General features: G+C 44.6%; 2 protein-coding genes across 2 annotated transcripts; both read right to left on the bottom strand.

The window, feature by feature from the left end:
- Nucleotides 1-501: 501 nt before the first annotated feature.
- On the bottom strand, nucleotides 502-5,496 carry LOC115718040 (uncharacterized). Its single transcript, XM_061107743.1, has 3 exons — nucleotides 1,179-5,496; nucleotides 998-1,090; nucleotides 502-585 (listed from the first exon to the last, which is right to left on the bottom strand). Exons 1-3 carry the CDS (start codon nucleotides 4,947-4,949, stop codon nucleotides 502-504), a joined length of 3,948 nt encoding a protein of 1,315 aa, XP_060963726.1. The 5' UTR covers nucleotides 4,950-5,496.
- On the bottom strand, nucleotides 5,268-16,742 carry LOC133033133 (uncharacterized). Its single transcript, XM_061107742.1, has 3 exons — nucleotides 16,589-16,742; nucleotides 16,179-16,493; nucleotides 5,268-5,303 (listed from the first exon to the last, which is right to left on the bottom strand). The coding sequence occupies exons 1-3, from the start codon at nucleotides 16,700-16,702 to the stop codon at nucleotides 5,268-5,270; spliced, it is 465 nt and encodes a 154-aa protein (XP_060963725.1). The 5' UTR covers nucleotides 16,703-16,742.
- Between the last annotated feature and the right edge of the window lie 4,896 nt (nucleotides 16,743-21,638).

Here is a 21,638-nt window from a genome sequence, read left to right as displayed (position 1 = left end):
TGTTTGAGTTTAGTCATTGCAATTCAATGTGTAAATAATGGATTAACAATAAATGTGATCCTCATGTAACCGATTGGGCACCTGCTTTGTATATAAAGGGGTGATCCACCGTGAAAATGGACCTACGAATCCCTTGCTACAGTGGACTAAGCAGAACGAAATCTGACTGAACCACTATAATTCACCGTCTCATTTATTTTTCCAGCTTTGTTGTTTACTCTCGCATTCCTATTCGAGTACTCGCCATTCTAGGTTGAATACTCGCATTTGTCATCTCTCAAATAATTCTCTCTTTTACCAGTTAAATTGTACTTTTTGGTGTTGCGAAATATCAGTAACAACAACATTGCCTTCTTTGAATCAAATTGTTTGCAATGGCATTGTCTTTTTTTGGTATGAAACAGTTTGTAATGACATTGCCTTGTATGAATCAAACAGTTTGTAAAGATATTGCCTTTTATGAATCAAAGTTATTTCCTTCTCAGATTTGTCCTTATTTTATCAGGAAAATGTCTGCATCATAGCAGGAGTAATAGGCCATTGCATATCAGCATTAATAGGCCTTCTATGAATCAAAGTTATTACCTTCAAAGGCAATTGATCATATAATTATGCATTAATAACAAGTATGACAAGTAAATGTACTGCATAGCATAAGATAAAAATAGGCCACCAACATAGTTAAATGAAATTATATTAGATTAATGTTTAGGTCCAAGTAGTGGCCTTGACATTTCAAAAAAAAAAAAACAACCACTACTAACAGCTGCATAAATACAAGAACCCTAGACATTTCAACAAGAAACAACCAATAGTAACAGCTGCATAAGTACAAAAAAAACCCTTCACAATTCAGCAGATTACAAAGAACATATACAGCATCACCTAAATTGGGTACAACAACCCTTGACAATTCAACAAAAAACAATACAATATTGATTGAGAACAGCAACTAATTTGGTGCAGAGGTTGGTTGGCTTGAACTTGTTTCTCTTGCCTTTTGCTTCATTCTCCTAATGTTTCTCTTTACAGTTTCAGGGTCTAAATTCTTTTTGGGTGGACGACCCATCTTTTTCTTCTGTGGAGGTTCCTGATTCATGAACAAGTGCTACTGTCAGATTACATACTTAAACATGGACAATGTATTCAAATTATTAGTGCTTAAGAAATGAATATACCTGAACTTGTACTGGTTTGGGGCAAGTTTTCTTTGTATGTCCAGGCTGTTTGCAATTAGAGCAGTTGTTGGACTGCCCAAATCTCCTCATTTTAGTTGCACCAGGTGGAGGTTCATCCACTTCTCTTTTTCTAGATTTCTTGGGCCTACCAGGTAAAACAGTTTCTGGTGGTGGAAGGATTGGATTTTTGCCTTTATCAGGCCAGTGTTCAGGACTAGGCATAGGTGCAATTGCCCCTGCATAAGTGCCTATGAAGGCTTCCTTCTTGTAACATGCAGCAACAAAATCATAAACCTGAAGCCTTGAATACCATATGCATGCTATTGCATGACCACATGGGATACCTGTGAGGTCAAATGATCTGCAAGAGCATGTCTTTTTCTCCAAATTAGTTGCTACCACCTCACCAGAAGGGGCTGTGACCTGGAATAATCCACCAACAGACTTGGTGCATTGGCATTTCAGTGCCAATTTCTTGTTCTTCTCTAGGATGTCAAAGATCCTTTTCCCCACTGGATTGTTCCACTTACTCACACTTTCTCTTTGTTTTTGCATTCTATCCATCAACCAATATCGAACATACTCTAACAATGTGATGATTGGCTTGTCTCTACCATCTAAGATTGCTGAATTGAAACTCTCACACAAATTATTCAACAACATGTCACACTGAACAGATGTCCTGAAGTGGGATTTGGTCCACTCTGTTGGTGATTTTTTGGATAGCCAATCAAAAGCTTTTTCATTAGTCCCTTTTAAAACATCCAACTTTCTCTTGAATTCCTCAACAGTAGTTGCCCTAGCACATGCCCATAGTTGTTGCTTCAACAATAAACCTGGAAACTCCTTCTTAAAGTTGGCATAAAGATGTCTATCTGAAATGAAGGTGAGTTCTGCAGTGTTCTCCATATGTAAGTCCTCTTTCAGTAGTTCAGCAAACCATGTCCAACTGTCAGTGTTTTCCTTTTCAGTTACAGCAAAAGCAATAGGAAACATGCTGTTGTTTGCATCAATTCCAATTGCTACAAGCAGCATACCTCTGCAATAGCCTTTCAAGAAGCACCCATCTAGCCCAATAATTGGTCTGCAAAATTTGAAGCCAGCTTTACAAGCTGCAAGGCAGATGTAAACCCTTTCAAAAACCCTTTTGTCATCCACTAAATTGGATTTGATCAAAGCTGTACTTCCAGGATTAAGTCTCACTAGTTGTGTACAATAATCATCAAGGATTGCATACTGATCTCTCACAGTGCCTTGTACCTTAGCCATAGCTTTATTCTTAGCTCTGTAAAAAGTCCAAGGGGAGACTTTGGAATACTTATTATCTGAATTTGCCTTCTTGAAATCACCAAATGACATGCTCGGATTCAATCTGAACTTCTCTAAGAATTCCTTTGCAATCCAATCAGAATCTAGCAGCCTGTTCTCCCATATAATTCCACAGTTGTGTTCATCTTCATACTTGTTAATTCTAAATGTAGAAGTATCATCTCTCATACGTCGAGCATACATTAACCACTTACATCCTTCTCCTTTACAATTCACTCTAATTCTCAACTTGTCATTGTGGATGTACTTATACTCTCTGTCTTGCTGGATGAAATACTCCTTCAAAGCCTCTCTTAGGTGCTCAACAGTAGGGAATTCCATTCCCACTTTGAACACAATTTCTTCAGGCCTAAATTGTGGATCAAATTGAATGGGCCTCTTGCCAAGTACTGCTCCATCTTCATCATCACTTACCAAACTTATCAAATCATCTTCCTCTACATATCCTCCACCTTCCTCTTCATGGTTAGCTTGACTGCTACACAATTCATTCACTGAACCCCACCACTGGCTAGGGTCTACATATCCTCCATCTTCATCATCATGCTCTGCATTTTCTGTGTCTTGAGCATATTCTTCTTCTTCAAAGTCAGGATCTTCTGTTTCTTGTTGTTTTCTTCTCCTGTTTTGGATTGGTGTTTGGGATGCAGCTTGTGATCTGGTTTTAGGTGTGCTTCTTCTGGTTTGGTGAGGTGTTTTGGATGCAATTCTGGACCTGGTTTGGGGTATGCTTGAACTGCTTTGGGGTGTTGTTCTGGTGGGTGTTTTAGTGGGTGATTGGGAAGTGAATTGGGATCTGGTTTGGGGTGTAGTTTTTCTGGTTTGGGTGGGTGTTTTGGTGGGTGATTGGGAAGTGAATTGGGATCTGGTTTGGGGTGTAGTTTTTCTGGTTTGGGTGGGTGTTTTGGTGGGTGATTGGGAAGTGAATTGGTGACTGGGTTGGGGTGTGGTTTTTCTGGTTTGAGTGGGTGTTTTGGTGGGTGATTGGGAAGGTAGATGGTCACTGCTACTGGTGGTTTGGTGATGTGTTTGGGATGCAGTTTTGGACCTGGTTTGGGGTGTAGTTTTTCTGGTTTGAGGTGTGGTTTTAGCAGGTGTTTTGGTGGGTGATCTGGAAGTGAATTGGGATCTGGTTTGGGGTGGGCTTTTCCTGGTTTGGGTGGGGGTTTTGGTGGGTGATAGGGAAGCAATAGGTTGACTGCTTTTGGGTGTGCTACTGGTGGTTTGGATAGGTGTTTTGGTGGGTGTTTTGGTGGTTGGTTGGGTTGCAAATTGGGACCTGGTTTGGGGTGTTTTATTTCTGGTTTGGATGTGTGTTTGGGAGGGTTTTTTGGTTGGTGTTTTGGTGCCTGATTGGGTTGCAAAGTGGTCACTGGTTGGGGGTGTTGTATTTCTGGTTGGGATGGGTGTTTGGGATGGTGTTTCACTTGGGGATTCGGTTGGTAGTTTTCTGGTTTGGGTGGCTGATTGGGGTAGGGTTTCAGAAACTGTTGGGGCTTGTTTCTTTCTGGTTTGTGGTGGACTTTTAATTGGGGTTTGCCTTGCCCTGTTTCTGGTTTGGGGTGGACTGTTGGTTGGGCTTTGCCTTGGCCTTTTTTGGGATTGTGGGGGACTGTGGGTTGGGCTTTGCCTTGGCCTTTTCCTGGCTTGAATTGGACTTTTGGTTGGTGATTGGGCCTTTTCTGTGTGGGCCTCTGTTGGGTTATCCTCAGCAGTGGATCTAACTTCTCCAAATATACCTTCAATTTCTTCTACATTCTCTAATATCTGTACACTAGAGTCACTGTCTCCACTTGAGTCACTGTCTAAATTCTCCACACTATTCTCTTCATTGTCTTCTTCAATATCTGGCATGTACATGAAGAACTCATCACCATGTTGCTCAGAATCACCACTACTAGCTTCTAAATCATCTGCTAGTTCCTCCTCAAGATTCCTAAGTGCTGCCTTGCTCATAACATAGTATTCAGGTTGGGCACTCACTCGAACATCAACAACAACATCTGCATCATCAGGGAGTTCTTCTATTATGCATCTCTTCAACTTAGGCCCAGCTAATGTAGAGTGTTCTGTAGTTGTCTTCTGACTAGGGCCACCAACAACTGCCAATTCAAGACAGTCCCCTCCAAAAGTCCCAGATAGATCCACATAAACCTCAACTTTCCTATACCTCTTCCTTCTCATGTCATCAAACATACTCAGCAAATCCTTATCACCCTTAAGCACAAATCCATCATTCAACAGTTTATCTTTAGGCCTAAACCAGAAATGCAGAGGACCATGGCACCACTGAATTTGCATCATCATCCCTTCTAGTTCCATCATATTAAACATATCACTGTGACACTTGTCAAACTCAGTGACAGTGCCACCCTCATACTTTCTCAAACCATTGTCAATGAACCATTTACCTCCATGGTGCATATTTACACTAAAGTACATACCTGCCAACAAGAAAAGAACAAAACAACAAAATTTAACAGTAAAATAATAGAAGCTTTCCAATAAAAGTGTCTGTCATATGCTTTACCACCATGTGCAAATATTCCCACATGCCAGTCAAAACACTTTACCCCACATAAAATAGCCCCACACTAAAACCAAGTGCAACTTGACTTATTCAACCCACATACCATCTACCAAAATGCAATGCCTTAAATACTACCACTACCATTCACTAAGAATCTGAACACATCAAATAAATGTGTACACCTAACACAATATCATTCACACCAACACAATCTAACAATAATACCATTTTCATTCCAGATGAACAGTGAGGATACCAAAAAAGCACTATGACAACAAAAAACAATTAAAACATCAAATAAAGGTAGAAATGAGATTTTACCTCCTCCATCGTCGTCGTCCATCGTCCTATCGATTTCTGGGGACCTCCACTGCAGTCGACTTGAAGCAACTGGTTTTAGGTCACGATTTAAAAACGTGATAAACAATTGACTCGATTTCTGGGGTTGGATCTTTGGGTTTCGATTAGGCTGGAGATTAGGGATTAACGATTCAGGGGGATTAACGATTAACGATTTGTGGTGTTCAATAGATTTCTGGGGTTGGAGTTTTTGGTTTTCGAATGTTCACTTTTTTACCGTTTTAGTTTTTTAGTCTCAGTTTTTAAATTTATTTTGTAATTTAGTTAAAAAAAATTAAATTATTTAAATTTTTAATTTGGAAAAACATTTTATTTTTTCAATTTTGAAAAGAAATAAATAAAAATACAGCGATTAAATCCTATGCGTACACGTGTACCGTTAGTCATACTAACGGATGTGGTATGAACGGACAAACACGAGAGTCCAACTTAGGTACTATTGCCGCTATTATTGGAGCTTGGGGATTAATCTGCATCAACGTGAACTATTTGGGGACTCTTGCCGCAAATATCCCAAAAATTAATTATTTTAATAATAAAAAAATTAATTTTTTTTTCTTTAAAAATTAAAAAAAAAATAAAAATTAAAAAGAAAACTCTAATTCCCTCCCTCTTTCTTTGATCTTCTCGTTCTCTCTCTCTCTCTCTGCCTTACCCGCCGCCCTCCCTCCTCCTCCTCCTCCTTCTTCTTCTTCTTCTTCGTCTTCTTCTTCTTCAACCACCCTCACGAATGGATGTGGTTGATCGTAGGGATGCAAGCCGGTCCCAATGGATGTGGCAGTTACTTCCACAAGAATCACCCCTTACGCTTCCCGAAAACTGAGCCCAATGTTTTCTTCCTTTCCACAGAGATTTTGGTCTCCATTTTTTTGGGAAGACGAGATCGTCGATGGTCTTCAAGGAAGACAATGGCCATCTGGCCTTGAGGCGGCTGTCGTCGAGGATCGAGAAGGAGAGAACAAGAAAGTGCTGCCTTCTAGGATCGACAGAGAGAATTCGAGAGGGAGAGGATGAGAACTTTCATGCTCGGAGTGTTGCCATGGAGGATCGAGAGAGAGAGAGAGAGAGAGGACGTTCGCTGGCTGTTTACCTGGCCGTCCACTGGCCGTTCACCTGGCTGAACTGGAAGTCGGGCTGCCATGGAGGATCGAGCAAGAGAGATGCTTTTTTTTTTGGGGGGGCGGGGGGGCGGCGGTTCTAGGGTTAGAAGAAGATGATGGGGACAATGATGGCTGGATTTGGGGGGGTGGGGTTTCGGCTAGGGTTAGAATAAGAAGAAGAAAGAAAAGAGAAAGAAAAAAAAAAGAAAAAGAAAAATAAAAAAATATAAAATAAATTTTTTAATTTTTAATTTTTTAAATTTTAAATTTAAATAATAATTACATGGACCAATAAAATTGTGTGTACACGTGGACATTCCACCATGGCAGTTAACAACCAAAAATGGATGGAAGGGGCTAAGTGCTAACAGAACTTGGGTTTAGGAGGTTTTACCACCAAAATTTTAGACTAGGGCGTTAGTTGCAAAAACCTGACCCCTTTAGGAGGTTATGCCGCAAATAACTCTAAAGTAAATGACTAATATATTCACCTAAATACAACATAAACATCCAGCCCCAATCCCCACCAATATCATTTTTCTTCTTCGCTTCTTTATTTCTTCATCTCTTCATTTGTCCACCTCAACCAACCTCAATAATAAGCGCAACCATTATTTTTTCTTCTCTTCATCTTACTATTTCTTCTTAAGATTTTTTTCCATAAACTTATCTCCATCTCTTCTCCTTAAATCGGTCATCTACTCCCTTAATATTCCTAAAAATAAAACCCTAATTTATAATCAATCCAATCTCCATAGATAAAACTAAGAAATTCTTTTAGTTTAATCACGGATGCGATAAGTTTTATTATATATATTTTCCAATTTATACAAATATATCATATTATACCCCCATAACATAATACATATACATTTTTTTTTTATAAACAACATATACATATTCATGAGCATCATCCTCTACTTCATGTAAAACAAATAGAATATAAATTGAGATTTTTTTTCGTTCTTTTTCGTGTTAAATTTAAAGTTAATCTTTCTTGTGTTAAATTTAAAGTTAAGTTTTGGCTTGGTTGGATTTTGGTTCTTTAATTCATGTATTTTTTTTTTCTTATTTTATGAAGAAATCCTATTTTATTTGTTTTGTTATCTAAATTTAAAATCATAAAATCTCGTCTATTCCCGACATTCCCAATGTCTAACTATATTGCCCCGCTATACTAAAAATACTAGGATGTGATTCTAATAGCCAAACACCGCGTTCCAATGTTGCCGGACACAAAACATGCAAAAATATGAAATTCCATATATAACATATAAAATGCATTCTTAATTTAAATAAATCACCGTAAAATAATAATTCATAACTAACATGAAGTTTCATAATTAAATCCTAATTATCGGCTAATTTTTAAATTAAAATTAAGCTGTATTTACAAACATCCTAAATATAAATAATCCTAAAACGATAAATAAACATGTAAAAGTATAAGAAACTTTATATTGGTTGCTGCGAAAATAATATAACTCATTATGATAAGTACTATAACCCTTGTTCCTTTCTGTCGCAGAGTAATAACACGTTGCTACTATAAAAAATGGTTTTCGCGTCGGTCAACGCATCTGGTCAAACTGGTTGACCGACACAAAAGTCCCATTTTTTGGTAGTGACTCACTTGCAATCTTCCTCCTGGAGAGTGACTCACTTGCAATCTTCATCCCGATTGAAGAGTGACTAACTTGCAATCTTCCTCCCGAAGAGTGACTAACTTACAATCTTCCTCCTGAAGAGTGACTCACATGCACTTTTTCCTCCCGAAAAGGTGACTCACAAACAAGACTTCTCCCGAAGCTTGATTTACAATATCCAAGGTGTTCAACCTACACAATTTCAACAAGAAATAATACAAAGTAACATAATAATAAAATACTAAAAACTTGTTGGACTCAAGTTCTTCACACAACAAAGAAAACACTCCCTAACTTTGAAAAGTAATTTAGAATTGATACACCAAGAGAGCTAACCAAAACCAACGACCTAAGGATGAATATATATATATATAGTTTAGAAACTCTCTAGGTCGTGGACAAACAACCAAGAAACGATAAGATCATTAAATGAAATTCTTCCTAAAAAGGAAAGTCAAAATTTGTTTAAACAGACAGTCAGTCTATTCTAACAGATACAGTGAATCTGGATAATTTTTCATCAAAGTTTCCATAAACAAATAAGGCAACTTTGACAACATTAATACCCATAGTTGTACACGGTTTCTTGGTCAAGAAATCAGATCAAAAGGAATAAATATGAATAAAAATTTCCTTAAAAAGTAAATGATAAAATCAAATATTTTATAAAAGGAAAACTCATATTTGATTCACAATAAGTCAAATAAAAATGGGATCTTATTTTGAAAGCCTATTCACACAAGAATAAGAAACTAAATTTTTGAAAATAATAAATAAATAAATAAAAACCATTTCAAAAATACTACAAGTATTATTTTTATCTATTTTATTAAATATGCCTGTTGCTCCTAAAATCGCCCAATATACGTGGACCAGTCAGGAAGGGACACGTGGATCAAATTACTTGAGAGAGAACTGCTAAGTCCTTGTATGACACCAGGAAGCGTTATTCAAATGGGTCCCGGAAGATGCACCCGGAGTACAAGGTACTCCCGGAAGCGAACATAGCTCAAAGGCACTCCGGGATGTGTCAGGTCTCTCCCGAGACATCAAGTCGCATTTAATGCTGCATGGGAGGAAGCGTGTTGGGACTGTACACGCAATAAATTCCAGATGAGAACCATGAGGAACACCTCGACGAATACGCTTACGATGATGGAAGCTACCAAGAGCTGGTGCTCCTCAGGCAAAAAGCCATCGATCACGAAGCTGAGATCGAAGCTCAGAAAGTGCAAAATCAAAAAATGCACGAGGTGATGCTAGCCATGCAAAAAGCCATGGAGGCCGCTGGCATTCACGTGCATCCCAAGGCAATGGCCGCTGGACTCGATGGGGAGCCAGCTACGTCGTCGCCCAATTCCCAGCAACAAAGGCCCAGGGAACCTAGCCCTATAAGGCACCCTGCTGAGGAAAACCAAACGAAAAACCCTACTTCTGCCCCTGGTCGGAAGAAAAAGGCGCAGGATCCGCGCAAGGTCCGCTCAGATTTCCCTAAAGGGAAAGGTCCGCAGAGGGGCAAGCCCCGAAGAGGGAGTCTTGGCCCTCAGGATCGAGGGGACCGAAAGAGCGTTTCCGTGCACCAGGAACCGGGGGGTAGAGGAAGAGGAGGACAGAAATGTCCACCCGTTGATTTGAGAAATCAAATCAATGGGAATCAAGGTGACCTCCGGGATCACCTTGATCAAAAAAGATACAGACCCGAAGTCTCCTCGAATACTGTAAACGAAGGGATTATGGCAGAGCTTGCCAGCCTTCGAAAAGATATTGCCCGAGTCTCCCGAAGGCAGAAGGGAGATGACTCCGACTCGGACAGTGAGGACCGGGAGCCCTGCGCCAAGCATATCCTGGAGGCGGAGCTCCCTAAAAACTTCAAAATGCCCGAAATGGCGGCATATACTGGGAACTCCGACCCCAGCGATCACCTGTCACGATTCAATCGAGTCATGACAGTCATGCGGGTCAGCAATGACGCCAAGTGCCTATGCTTCCCCCTCACTCTGAGCGGCTCGGCGGAGGAGTGGTTCAAGAAACTAGAACCAGGATCGGTGGGATGTTGGAACAAACTCCAAACCAACTTCCGGAGGCAATTTGTCGCCGCCAGGAAGGTAAATTTGGAAGTTAGTGCCTTGACTAACATCAAGCAACTACCCACCGAGACTTTGAAAAATTACATCAAGAGGTTCCGGGAGGAAGCCTCGAGGACCAAGCAGGAATCCGTACTGGGACTCCCTTCTGGAACGAATTACAGCAAGAAGGCGCTGCTAGCCTTCAGGACTTCCAGAAGCGAGTCCAAAAATATATTAACCTCGAAGAAGCCCAGATTGTGGCCTACGGAGGCTATTATCCAACCGGGATGGCAGGATACATGCCAGGAGTATCGCCCTCGGGTACTGTCCCGACCGCGACCCCTCCGGTTAGTGGCATACAGTTTTCTGCCACTCCCGGGTACAACCAAGGGCAAGCTCTGCCCCCGGCATCTTCCCATTACGGCAATCCGTCCGGGGTGAATGGACGGGCTCCTTCACAGGCTGCCCCAACCGCTAGCTTAACAGGCCCCACTCAAGGGTCTAGAAGCAAGAGGTCCTCCAAGGGCAGCACCCGAACGGGAGAGAAGCGCCAAAAGAAGGGGTACACACCCCAATACACCCAGTACACAGAGCTCACGGACTCTCAGGAACGTGTCTATTTTGCCACAAGGCAGAATACGCATTACCGGAGACCCCAGCCTTTGTACAGGGACAGCTCTCGGAGAGATCCGAGCAAAAGGTGCGAATATCACAATGACATCGGTCACAGCACCAACGAGTGTAAAAATCTCAAGGATGAGATTGAGAATCTGATCCGGTTGGGCCACCTCTATGAGTGGATCAAAAATAGGTTACCCCACCTTAACCCGGGGCAGGTGGCCGGGGGCATGCCTTCGGGGACACCAGGGGGTACAGCAGGAGTATTGCCTCCAGCTGCTCCCGCAGGTGACACCCAGCATATACCCGGACTACCGCCTCGGCCTAATGGACGGGTAGCCATGATCTCCGGAGGTCCCCATATCGGAGGAAACACTCGGAAGGAGCGAAAGAGATATGCCGAGGCCGCAAGGCACAGTGAAGTGTGGGAGGTCACTCAACTCCCAGCTCAAAGGCCTCGGCTAATGGACCAACCCATAACGTTCACGGAAGAAGACGCCAAGACGGTGCGTTTTCCTCATCACGACCCGCTGGTCATAGAGACCCCCATTGCAAATAAAGTGGTGGCCAGGGTCCTGATTGATAATGGAAGTTCCGTGAACTTGCTCTTCAAAGAGGCCTTCACTGCGATAGGATTGACCGACCGGGACCTCTCTCCTAGCGGATCGCAGCTCACAGGGTTTAACGGGACAACTCTAATCCCGATGGGAAAAGTCAGGCTCCCAGTTACCCTGTGCCCGGACACTCCACAGAGCACGTTTAAGTACTGCACCTTCGTGGTGGTAGACTGTCCAACAGCCTACAACGCAATCTTAGGCCGACCGGCCCTCGTCGACTTCGGTGCAATAACTTCTATCCGACACCTATGCCTAAAATTTCCTACCCAGGAAGCCGGAGTCGGAACGGTGAGGGGAAACCAGGGAGAGGCCAGGCAATGTTACAACGTTGCCACCCATTTGCCAGTGCTCATGGTCCGGGGGCCCCCTGAAGTAGAGAAGGCTGAAGAAGACGAGTTGGATCCTCGTATAGGATCCGAAAGGGTGGTAGAACCAATGGAGGACGTCGAAGAGATACCAGTGTGCGACGACGACTCCACCAAAGTACTCCGGATAGGGAGAGGCCTAGATCCGGAGGAAAAGGATAAAATAATAAAAACACTGAAGGGCGCCATTGATGTTTTTGCGTGGCGCCAAGAGGATATGACCGGCATCAGCCCTCATGTCATCACCCATGTCCTCAACGTCAATCCGGACATGCCCCCTATACAACAAAAGAGACGCCCGCTCGACTCGGCGAAAGCCGAGGCCTTAGAGAAAGAGGTGGATAAACTTTTGTCCAACAGCATGATCCGCGACGTATACTATCCGGAATGGCTGGCCAATCCGGTCCTGGTGCCCAAGCCGAACGGAACTTGGCGGGTTTGCATAGATTTCACAGATCTAAACAAAGCCTGCCCAAAGGACTGCTTTCCGCTGCCCAGGATTGACCAGATGGTGGACGCCACCTCCGGATTCAAACTGTTATCTTTCATGGATGCCTATGCGGGGTACAATCAAATAAAGATGCATACGGCAGACCAGGAGTGCACTAGCTTCAGGACCGATAGGGGGGTATACTGTTATCTAGTCATGCCTTTCGGACTGAAAACGCGGAGCGACCTATCAAAGAATGGTTAACCTGGATGTTTAAAGGCCTCCTGGGACGAAACATGGAAGTATATGTAGACGACATGCTCGTCAAGTCCAAAGCATGCAATAGCCATGCAGACGACTTAGAAGAATGTTTCGAAGTCGTTCGGAGATACGGCATGAAGCTCAATCCGAAGAAGTGTACCTTCGGAGTCAAGTCGGGAAAATTCCTGGGCTTCATAGTCAGCCAGAGAGGGATTGAGGCGAACCCGGAGAAAATTCAAGCTCTCTTGGACATGCCATCCCCCAGGAAGCATAAGGACGTGCAAAGTTTGACCGGAAAGGTAGCCGCGTTGAGCCGTTTTATCTCACGATCCACGGACAAGTGCATACCCTTCTTCAACATACTGAAAAAATGCCAAAAGTTCGAATGGACAGACGAATGCGAGGAGGCATTCAAAAGGTTAAAAGACCATATGGCAAAACCTCCTATCCTATCAAAGCCCGTCCTTGGAGAAGACTTGTTCCTTTACTTGGCGGTCTCCGAACATGCGGTCGATCTTGCATTGGTCCGGGAGGAAGAAAAGGTCCAGCATCCCGTGTACTATGTTAGTAAACGCATGATAGGAGCCGAGACGAGGTACCCGGTCATCGAAAAACTGGTATTCTGCCTCCTGATGGCATCACGGAAGTTGAGACCCTACTTCCAAGCCCATCCAATCAGAGTTTTGACCAATCATCCACTCCGGCAAGTCCTCCAGAAACCTGAAGCCTCCGGAAGACTCCTCAAATGGGCAATGGAACTGAGTCAGTTTGACTTGCATTACGTGCCCCGGATTTCTGTAAAAGGCCAAGCCTTGGCAGACTTCATCACCGAATGAAATGAAGCCGAGGCAACAGCCAATACTCCGGAGCCACCCATCCCCACTTGGAGAGTATTCGTGGATGGAGCTTCAAACGAAAACGGTTCGGGGGCCGGAGTAGCTATGATATCACCCACCGGGTTGCGGCTCCAAAGCACTCGATTCAACTTCACGGCTTCGAACAATGAAGCCGAATATGAGGCTCTAATAGCTGGGCTAAGATTGGCTAAAGCTGTAGGAGCCAAGAGGGTGGAAATCTACAGTGATTCCCAGCTGGTCGTAAACCAAGTTTCCGGAGAATACCAAACCCGCGGCGAAAGAATGGCCGCGTACGTAACAATAGTCCGGGAACTGCTCCACGAGTTCACGGACTACAAAATAGAAAGAATCCCCCGAGAAAAGAACGCTCATGCGGACTGTCTGGCTAAGTTAGCCTCGGATAGTGAAATCGAAGAACTGGGGGTAGTACCCGTGGAACGCTTGGCAGAGCCAAGCATCAAAATAAAAGAGACCACACAAACGGTTGGGCAAGAACCCAGCTGGATGGTCCCCATCATAAAATACATAACCACAGGTGAGTTGCCCCAAGAGAGGGCACTGTCTCGAAAGATTCAGTATCAGGCTCATCGTTATGTAATGATGGACCAAATTCTCTACCGGAGAGGACTCAGCATGCCTTATTTAAGGTGTGTATCGGACCCTGAAGCTAGACAAATCATGCTGGAGGTCCACGAAGGGTTCTGTGGAGATCATACGGGAGGACCCAGCCTCTCAAAGAAAATATTGAGGCAGGGATACTTCTGGCCGACAATGAAAAAAGATTGTATAGACTATGTCCAAAAGTGTGACTCGTGCCAAAGGTACGCGAACATACCGAGAGCTCCTCCAAATGAGATCACGCTGAAGACAATCCCCCTCCCCTGCGCGGTCTGGGGCATAGATCTCATCGGGTCTCTACCTACGGGAAAAGGAGGAGTAAAGTATGCAATAGTAGCAGTAGACTACTTCACCAAATGGACAGAGGCTGAGCCTATGAAGACAATAACCGCTAAGAAGGCGTTGGACTTTGTTGTCAAAAACATAGTGTGTCGATACGGCTTACCTCACAAAATAGTCTCAGACAATGGAAAGCAATTTGATTGCGAGGAATTTACTGACTTCTGCAACCGACACGGAGTAGTGAAAAGCTTCTCCGCGGTAGCCCGGCCTCAAACAAACGGCCAGGCGGAGGCAGTCAATAAAATCCTAAAGGTCACCTTGAAAAAGAAGCCGCCGGCTTGTAAAAATAACCGGCCCGAAGAATTGCCAAGGGTATTGTGGGCCTACCGGACGACCCTGTAACCACAACCGGTCACTCGCCGTTCTCAATGGCATACGGTTGTGAAGCCATGGTCCCGGTGGAAACATTATTCCCATCCCACAGGAGAACGACTTATGATCCGGCCACCAATCAGGCCCTGCTCCAAGAAGCTCTGGATCAAGTCGAAGAACTCCGGGATGAGTCCCAAATACGGATGGCCGCTTATCAAAAGAAGGTGACCAAGTATTTTAACTCCAAGGTTAAAAACAGAAAATTCGCTATCGGTGACATGGTCCTAAGAAGGGTCTTCCCAGCCACCCAAGAACCCGGAGTGGGGGTACTTGGACCAAATTGGGAAGGACCATATGAAATCGAGGACGAAATCGGCTCTGGCACTTACAAACTGAAAAGAATGGACGGAACTACTGTCCCAAGAGCCTGGAATGCCGATCACCTCAGAAAATACTACCAGTAGCGAATTAAACTTAGCTTTTGTTTAAAGGGTTTGTACCGTCCAAATGTATGCCTCCTCTATATTAAATAAAACTGAGTGCCTTAAAAACAAAGTTTCTATGCCACTCAGGGGGGTACTAGGGTATACCGCACGGACAAACAAAAACAAGCTAAGTAAAATATCCTGACCCAAAGGGCAGGTCAAGCTAAGTAAAACATCCTGACCCAAAGGGCAGGTTAAGCTAAGTAAAATATCCTGACCCAAAGGGCAGGTCAAGCTAAGTAAAACATCCTGACCCAAAGGGCAGGTTAAGCTAAGTAAAATATCCTGACCCAAAGGGCAGGTCAAGCTAAGTAAAACATCCTGACCCGAAGGGCAGGTCAAACTAAGTAAAATATCCTGACCCAAAGGGCAGGTCATAAACATGCGCAAAGAATAAAAGGCGTAAGTATGAAATCCTGAGCCAAAGGACAGGTTGAAATATATGAAGTGTGGAAAAAAGATCGCACATATATATATAAAAAAATATATATATAATAAAATATCCTAACCCGAAGGTTAGGTCATACACATATAAATGGCCCGGGGACAGGCCTTAAATTGTCTCCCCTTTAAATAAAGGCTGCCGCCTGTAAGTAAACTGTTCTAAGGCAGCAGCAAATATGTACAAAGAAAAAAAGAGTTATGAAAAGAACGGGTATAATCTGGGTCAATAATAGGGCAGCTCAGTCAGCCCGTGGCGGAAGACGAGGTCCGATCCGTGCCTCAAGCTCAGCATCAAGTCTCTTCTTCTTCTCCCGAAATTTGGCAATCATGTCCTCGGGTTTGGGATAGAAAGAAAGCTTGATGCTCTGATCGTTGGTGGCCCAAGCCATGTAGACACCATCATCAAAGCGCTTCGGGCACCGGGCGCAGGAGACGGGAGAAAGGAGCTCGGCCCTCTTGGCCTTCCTAATAGACTGATCTTTGTAGTCCCGAAGCTCCTTCAACTCCGCAGCCAGAGCGGCCTTGGACTCAATATCCGACTGGTGAGTCTCCTCTAGAGACTTCACCTTGGCGGCCATTTCGTCCAAAGCCTCCCTGGCCTCCCGAAGGTCCCGCCTGGCCTTCTCGGCAGCCCCCGCCGAGCCCCTCAGCTCCTCCTGATGATGGGCCTCCATCCTGCCTCTCCGCTGGGCCTCGGCCTGGATCATGTCCTCCGCCTGAGCCTCCCTCCGGATAGCCTCCTCCTCCCTGGCCTTGGCCCTCTCTTCCTTAGCCTTGGCCGCAGCCTCCTGGCGCTCGGCGGCCTCCTGGTAGATCAGCCTCTCCGCAGTAAGGTCTTGAAGGACCTTCTTGACGTCGTTCATGTCCCCAAAGTCGGACAGAGCGAAGCCATGGCTTATGATGTTCTTGGAGAGGCGACCGGCCTCAGCTGCAAGCTGAGCCATAATGGGATGTAAGGGAAAATTCCTCAAAGGAAGAAAACAAAATACAAACACCAAAAAGGAAACGTAAGAAATTGCAAAGTACTTACCACTGTGAGGGAATGGCTGAGGTCCTGGACTTGGAAGATAGAGTTCAGAGAGGCACAAGTGGCAAACCGCTTGGGCGCACAGCGTGTAAGCTGAGAGGCGAACTCACCGGTCATTTCCGCAGCAAAAGGAGCCAGAGTGGGCCCAAGGAGGGGACGGAACCGGCCCGCCAAAGGATCCGTATTGAGGTTCCACGGATCATGATATTCCGGATGGTTAATGCTCGCCTCAACCTCCGCCCGCAGGATCCTCCTAAGGGCCTCCACATCGGCATATCCCCGGGAGTACTCGTCCATAGCGTAGTTGTGCTTGGCTATGCGAAGCTCCTGCCTCGCCTCATCCCCCGGAATCGGGGTAAGCTCAATGCGAGGAGGAGCAGGATTTTCCTCCATTGGAGACACCCCGCCGTCTAGGCCATGAGCGGGAGTGTCGGCCCTCCGAGGCCTCTTCGGCTCGTCTTGGGCAATCATCTTGCCCTTGCGCTTGCGGATCAGAGCCACTTCTGACTCCTCCTCGTCCTCCTCTGCTACCACTGGGAGGGCTTGAGGGTCTCCAGCACCCTCGGCGGCTTCCTCCGAGAAGTCCCATCCTTTCCCCTGGCCTTCTCCCGGAAGCACCTCCTCGTCATCCACCAAGTCGATGGTCTCGGGAGGAGCGCCGGAAGAAACCTTCAAGGAAGGGGCCGGGGGAGAGGGGGTGAAAGCCGGAGGAGCCACCGGAGTATGGACCCCAGCCAGCCGTTCCAGGATGGCATCCATGGAGGTACCTGTTCCAATAAAGCAAGCAAGTGTTAGAAGTCCGTGAGAAACTACTTACAAAAGGCGCAGTAAATAAACTACTCCTACCCGGACTCCCTAGTTCGGCCCTAGCAAAGTCCTGAACTTTAATGCTGGCAGCATCATCTCCAAGATAACTGTCCGAGGGCCGAAACCAGCTGGATGCTATGTAAGCCGACGGACCTAAGGGAATAGGTTCCGGAGGGCCGGGGCCCATCCGGGACCGACCTAGGTAATCTCCTAAGTTTGTAAAATAAAACTCCTTCAAATGATCCCCCCACCGGGTCGACGGCATTTTAAACCTACGGAGACGCTCGTCGAACCCTATGGGCCTACGACTGGTATATTCATCAACAGAAGGGACATATTGAATTATCAAAGGAGACTTACCACCAGCACCAGAAGTGCTAGCACCGGGAGCGCCCGAGTTTGGTTCGGGGATTGAAGGCTGGGGCCGGGAAGTCTGGTTCTCGGAAGAACCTTCAAGACGAAGGGGTCCCCCGGCGGAAGGACCTCCAATCTCTTCTTGAAGTATCTTATCAAAAAATTTAGCTTCGGACTTCCCGCCGATAGCTTGGCTCCTTCGCACCACCGGGCTCCCCACACGGAGCCCTCTCCCAGAGGCAGCTCGGCACCGGAATACGCCTTCTCCGGGCCTTCCGGTAGAGGTAATCTTGATACTTCTTCTCTGCCGTGGCAATAAGCTCATCCCGGAAGGCCTTCTCCGCGACTGGCGCCCTCACGTTAGGGCAGATAACCTTGGAAAGGTTGGAGTCATCCACGGATTGGTGAGAAAGGATAAGTTTGGCCTTTCTGCAATTCTCCGTGGTGACCAAGCCCCCGACGTCAAGATCGGCATGGTCGTAAGAGGCGAAGGCTTGGGCCCTTCGAAGGAACGCCTGAGTGGTGAGCGTCCGCTGGTAAGGTGGGATCCGCACCCACTCCGTGAGCAGCTCCGGGTGGTCCACGGCCCTAAAACCGGAGGAGAAGAAAAATCGGTGGCGATACTCCTTAACATGAGTCTGCCTATTATACGGAACCACCCCTTCGTTAGCAGGGTGGATCCGGAACCCATAAAAACCGTCCTTAAGTTTGTCCCCTTTCTTGGGGACGGATACAAGTTCGTAAAAATATAAAATCTCCGCCGGCCGGGAGACCCCCAGCCGCGTGCGGCATAAAAAATAAATAAGCCCGAGAGCAAAGCGGTATGCTTGAGGAATAAGTTGGTATGGCGCAAGGCCGACAAAAACAAGAAAATCAACAAAATAGTCCTGGAGCGGGAGCATTGCGCCGGCCATCAGATGGGTCTGACTCCAAGCCCCGAAGCCATCATAGTTGAGGTTGGGTGTCTCCGAGTCACGAGGAGGCCGGTGGAAGGTCCCTGAGGTAGAGGGTTTGATTCCAGCCACGTTAATGATGTTCTCCAGCTGGTGAGGGCAGGTCAGGGTCGATCGAAGCTCGGCCGCCTCCCAGCCAGTGGCGCGGGACTTGTACCCTTCCTGGGCAACAGGTCCCAGAGAAACCTCCTCCAGGGTGGCGATACTCTTCCCCTTCTTCTTCGAGGACTTTGAGCCAGAAGCGGACATGATATGCTCTGAGAAAAACGAAAAGAAAAAACCCAGCAGTTAGGCCCCATATCAAACCCTAAACCAGAAAAAAAAGGGAGTGGGGGTCCCCTAACCGCTGGAAAGAGGCCCCCTCCGGACACGTGTCACCTGGGAAACTCGAAAGAGAATCCCTGAACAAGTATCGGGTGCAGTAAAATCACAGTAAAAGCGGTTTTGCAAAAAGAAAAAAAAAAGGGTCTTCCTATGCCCTAAGGCAAATGCTAAACGAAGGATACACGGCCTTCTTCAAACAAAACTGTACGACTACAACTAATACAGTGAAATGTAAGAGCAGAACTCAAAGAGCTCAAACACTCACACTCCAGAAATCTCTGAGTACGAACCCAGAAAACAAACAAAATAAATGTAAGCATGCTAGAGTCTAAAGATTCGAAGAACTTACAGTTGATTGTTGAACTGGTGGTACTGGGTATGATTGAGCAAGAGTTGAGAAGCACTGGTGAAATCGAACACTGGAAGATTACAGAAAATGATTCAAGTGTTAAGGCGGTTTGTGCTACTTTGAGGAAATTTTCTCTCTGAGAAATTCAAGCAAAAATGGTAAGGAATGGAAAGTAACCAAAATGAAGGAAAGGTGGTGGCTTTTATAGGCAAAAATGCATGAGGAACAGGCGCCTTCACCTACCAATCGTACGGTTAGGGAAGCACGCGATTCGAATTCCCAATAGATCAACGGGCCAGATCAATCCGCCATTAAGGCGGTGCAAACGTTTGAGTATCCGTCTGACACCATCAATGCGCCGCATCAATCAGGAGGCGTAAAACGAATCGACCTCTGCAAAAGTGAATCACTGCATTTAATGCCATTATTAGGCACACCTTCACGCGCCCCACGTCGTATCGTAAGACCGAGGAGGCGGCTGGAAACATTCCTACGAACAACGTAGTATCGCATTAAATAACCTCATTTAATGTGTCCCCCACGCGCTCGAGACTCGAGCTGGGGAAACGAGGAGTCAACTGGAGATACTTGGACAAGCCTTGGTTTATTTTTACTAAGTAAACAAGGCTTGGGGGGTAAATGTTGCTCCTAAAATCGCCCAATATACGTGGACCAGTCAGGAAGGGACACGTGGATCAAATTACTTGAGAGAGAACTGCTAAGTCCTTGTATGACACCAGGAAGCGTTATTCAAATGGGTCCCGGAAGATGCACCCGGAGTACAAGGTACTCCCGGAAGCGAACATAGCTCAAAGGCACTCCGGGATGTGTCAGGTCTCTCCCGAGACATCAAGTCGCATTTAATGCTGCATGGGAGGAAGCGTGTTGGGACTGTACACGCAATAAAGTCTGACGGCACATCCCCCAAACAGCAGCGCTACAGTAATGATCATTTAAGTCTAGCGACGGCTACTCTGCGAAGAGTCACGTCAATCATAAGACAAAAAGGGCATTCTCCATAAAAACCCTACAGCACCTAGGGATTTGACCATGCATCACCCATGGTATATTCATCGGAAATGCCCAACTTTATGGATACTTACAGACACATGTGTAAGTACAATTCTAGGGATTGCCCCTCTAAAACACTATAAATACCCCCTCAAAGCTCATTTAATGGGGTCGGAGAATCTTGGCTGCTTAAGAGCAAACAGAGAAAAAACTCACCAAGAACATTCTTTGTATTAAAGAGAGAAATATTCTCCCAAGTGTAAGATCTGTATTAAAGACATCCATAAATATCAGTGGCTCGTGGACTAAGGCTCATTAACGCCCCAACCACGTAAAAAGTCTTCATCTCGCTTTCTTATAGCTCACTATTATATTCGTATTTTATTAGTTGCCGAAAACCTCGGTCAACAATGCCAATAAAAGATTTTACAATAACATACCTACTGTTATAAATATTAATAATTATGTGGATGTCCAAATCTTTTATTTATTACCATTAATTGTAATCAACATTTCTCTTTTTCTTAGTTTCCCTTTTTCTTAGTTTCTTAATATTTCTCTCTTGTATTTGTATAAATAGGGGTTCACCCCATTGGAATAAACAACTGACAAATTCTCATTCACTTTCTCTTTCTCTCTTCATCTTCTTCTTCTTTCTTCTCATCTACTTTATATTATTTTATATTATTTTAGAACACGTTATCAGCACGAGTCTCTGCCCAAGTTTCAAGCATGAGTCTCTGCCCAAGTCCCAATAGAAAATCTATATAAATCATACATATATCTAGAAGATTATGTATCATCGATAAAATATTGCATATATCTTAAAGATTATGCATCATCGATAAAATATTGCATATATCTTAAAGATTATGCATCATCGATAAAATATTGCATATATCTTAAAGATTATGCATCCTCGATAAAATATTGCATATATCCTGATGATTATGCGTCCTCAATAAAATCTTGCATATATCCTGAAGATTATGCAAACGTAATATTCATTATATAGTTGATGGATATATAATGAAAGAGATGAATACATATTTATATATATGTTCTTGTATTCTTTGAGGACAATGAAAAGTAATTTAATATCGATATAGATTTTGACAAACATTTCCTGAAGTAACTGTTTTATATTTGTCGAAAAAAAAAATGATTGTATTTATGTGAATACAACTAAAGAATCATTAAAAATGATTATTATTGATGCAATTTTATAGTGGGTTTTGAATACCTAAAAAGAATG

Source organism: Cannabis sativa, unplaced genomic scaffold (genome assembly GCF_029168945.1).
Source record: "Cannabis sativa cultivar Pink pepper isolate KNU-18-1 unplaced genomic scaffold, ASM2916894v1 Contig3, whole genome shotgun sequence".
NCBI lineage: Eukaryota > Viridiplantae > Streptophyta > Magnoliopsida > Rosales > Cannabaceae > Cannabis > Cannabis sativa.
The sequence above is the reverse complement of the archived record's forward strand: the minus strand, read 5'-3'. Positions and strand labels throughout refer to the sequence as shown.

What these genes read in the sequence shown, in the direction of transcription:
- LOC115718040 (XM_061107743.1), bottom strand. Translation starts at nt 4,949, where the DNA reads ATGTACTTTAGTGTAAATATGCACCATGGAGGTAAATGGTTCATTGAC. An exon ending in CCAAACCAGTACAAGTTCAG is followed by an intron (nt 1,091 to 1,178) that starts GTATATTCATTT and finishes TTCATGAATCAG; the next exon opens with GAACCTCCACAGAAGAAAAA. An exon ending in TTAGGAGAATGAAGCAAAAG is followed by an intron (nt 586 to 997) that starts GCAAGAGAAACA and finishes TTGCCTTTGAAG; the next exon opens with GTAATAACTTTGATTCATAG.
- LOC133033133 (XM_061107742.1), bottom strand. Translation starts at nt 16,702, where the DNA reads ATGACCGGTGAGTTCGCCTCTCAGCTTACACGCTGTGCGCCCAAGCGG. An exon ending in TCAGCCATTCCCTCACAGTG is followed by an intron (nt 16,494 to 16,588) that starts GTAAGTACTTTG and finishes ATTATGGCTCAG; the next exon opens with CTTGCAGCTGAGGCCGGTCG. An exon ending in CGGCGGGGGCTGCCGAGAAG is followed by an intron (nt 5,304 to 16,178) that starts GCCAGGCGGGAC and finishes TTGTTGTCATAG; the next exon opens with TGCTTTTTTGGTATCCTCAC.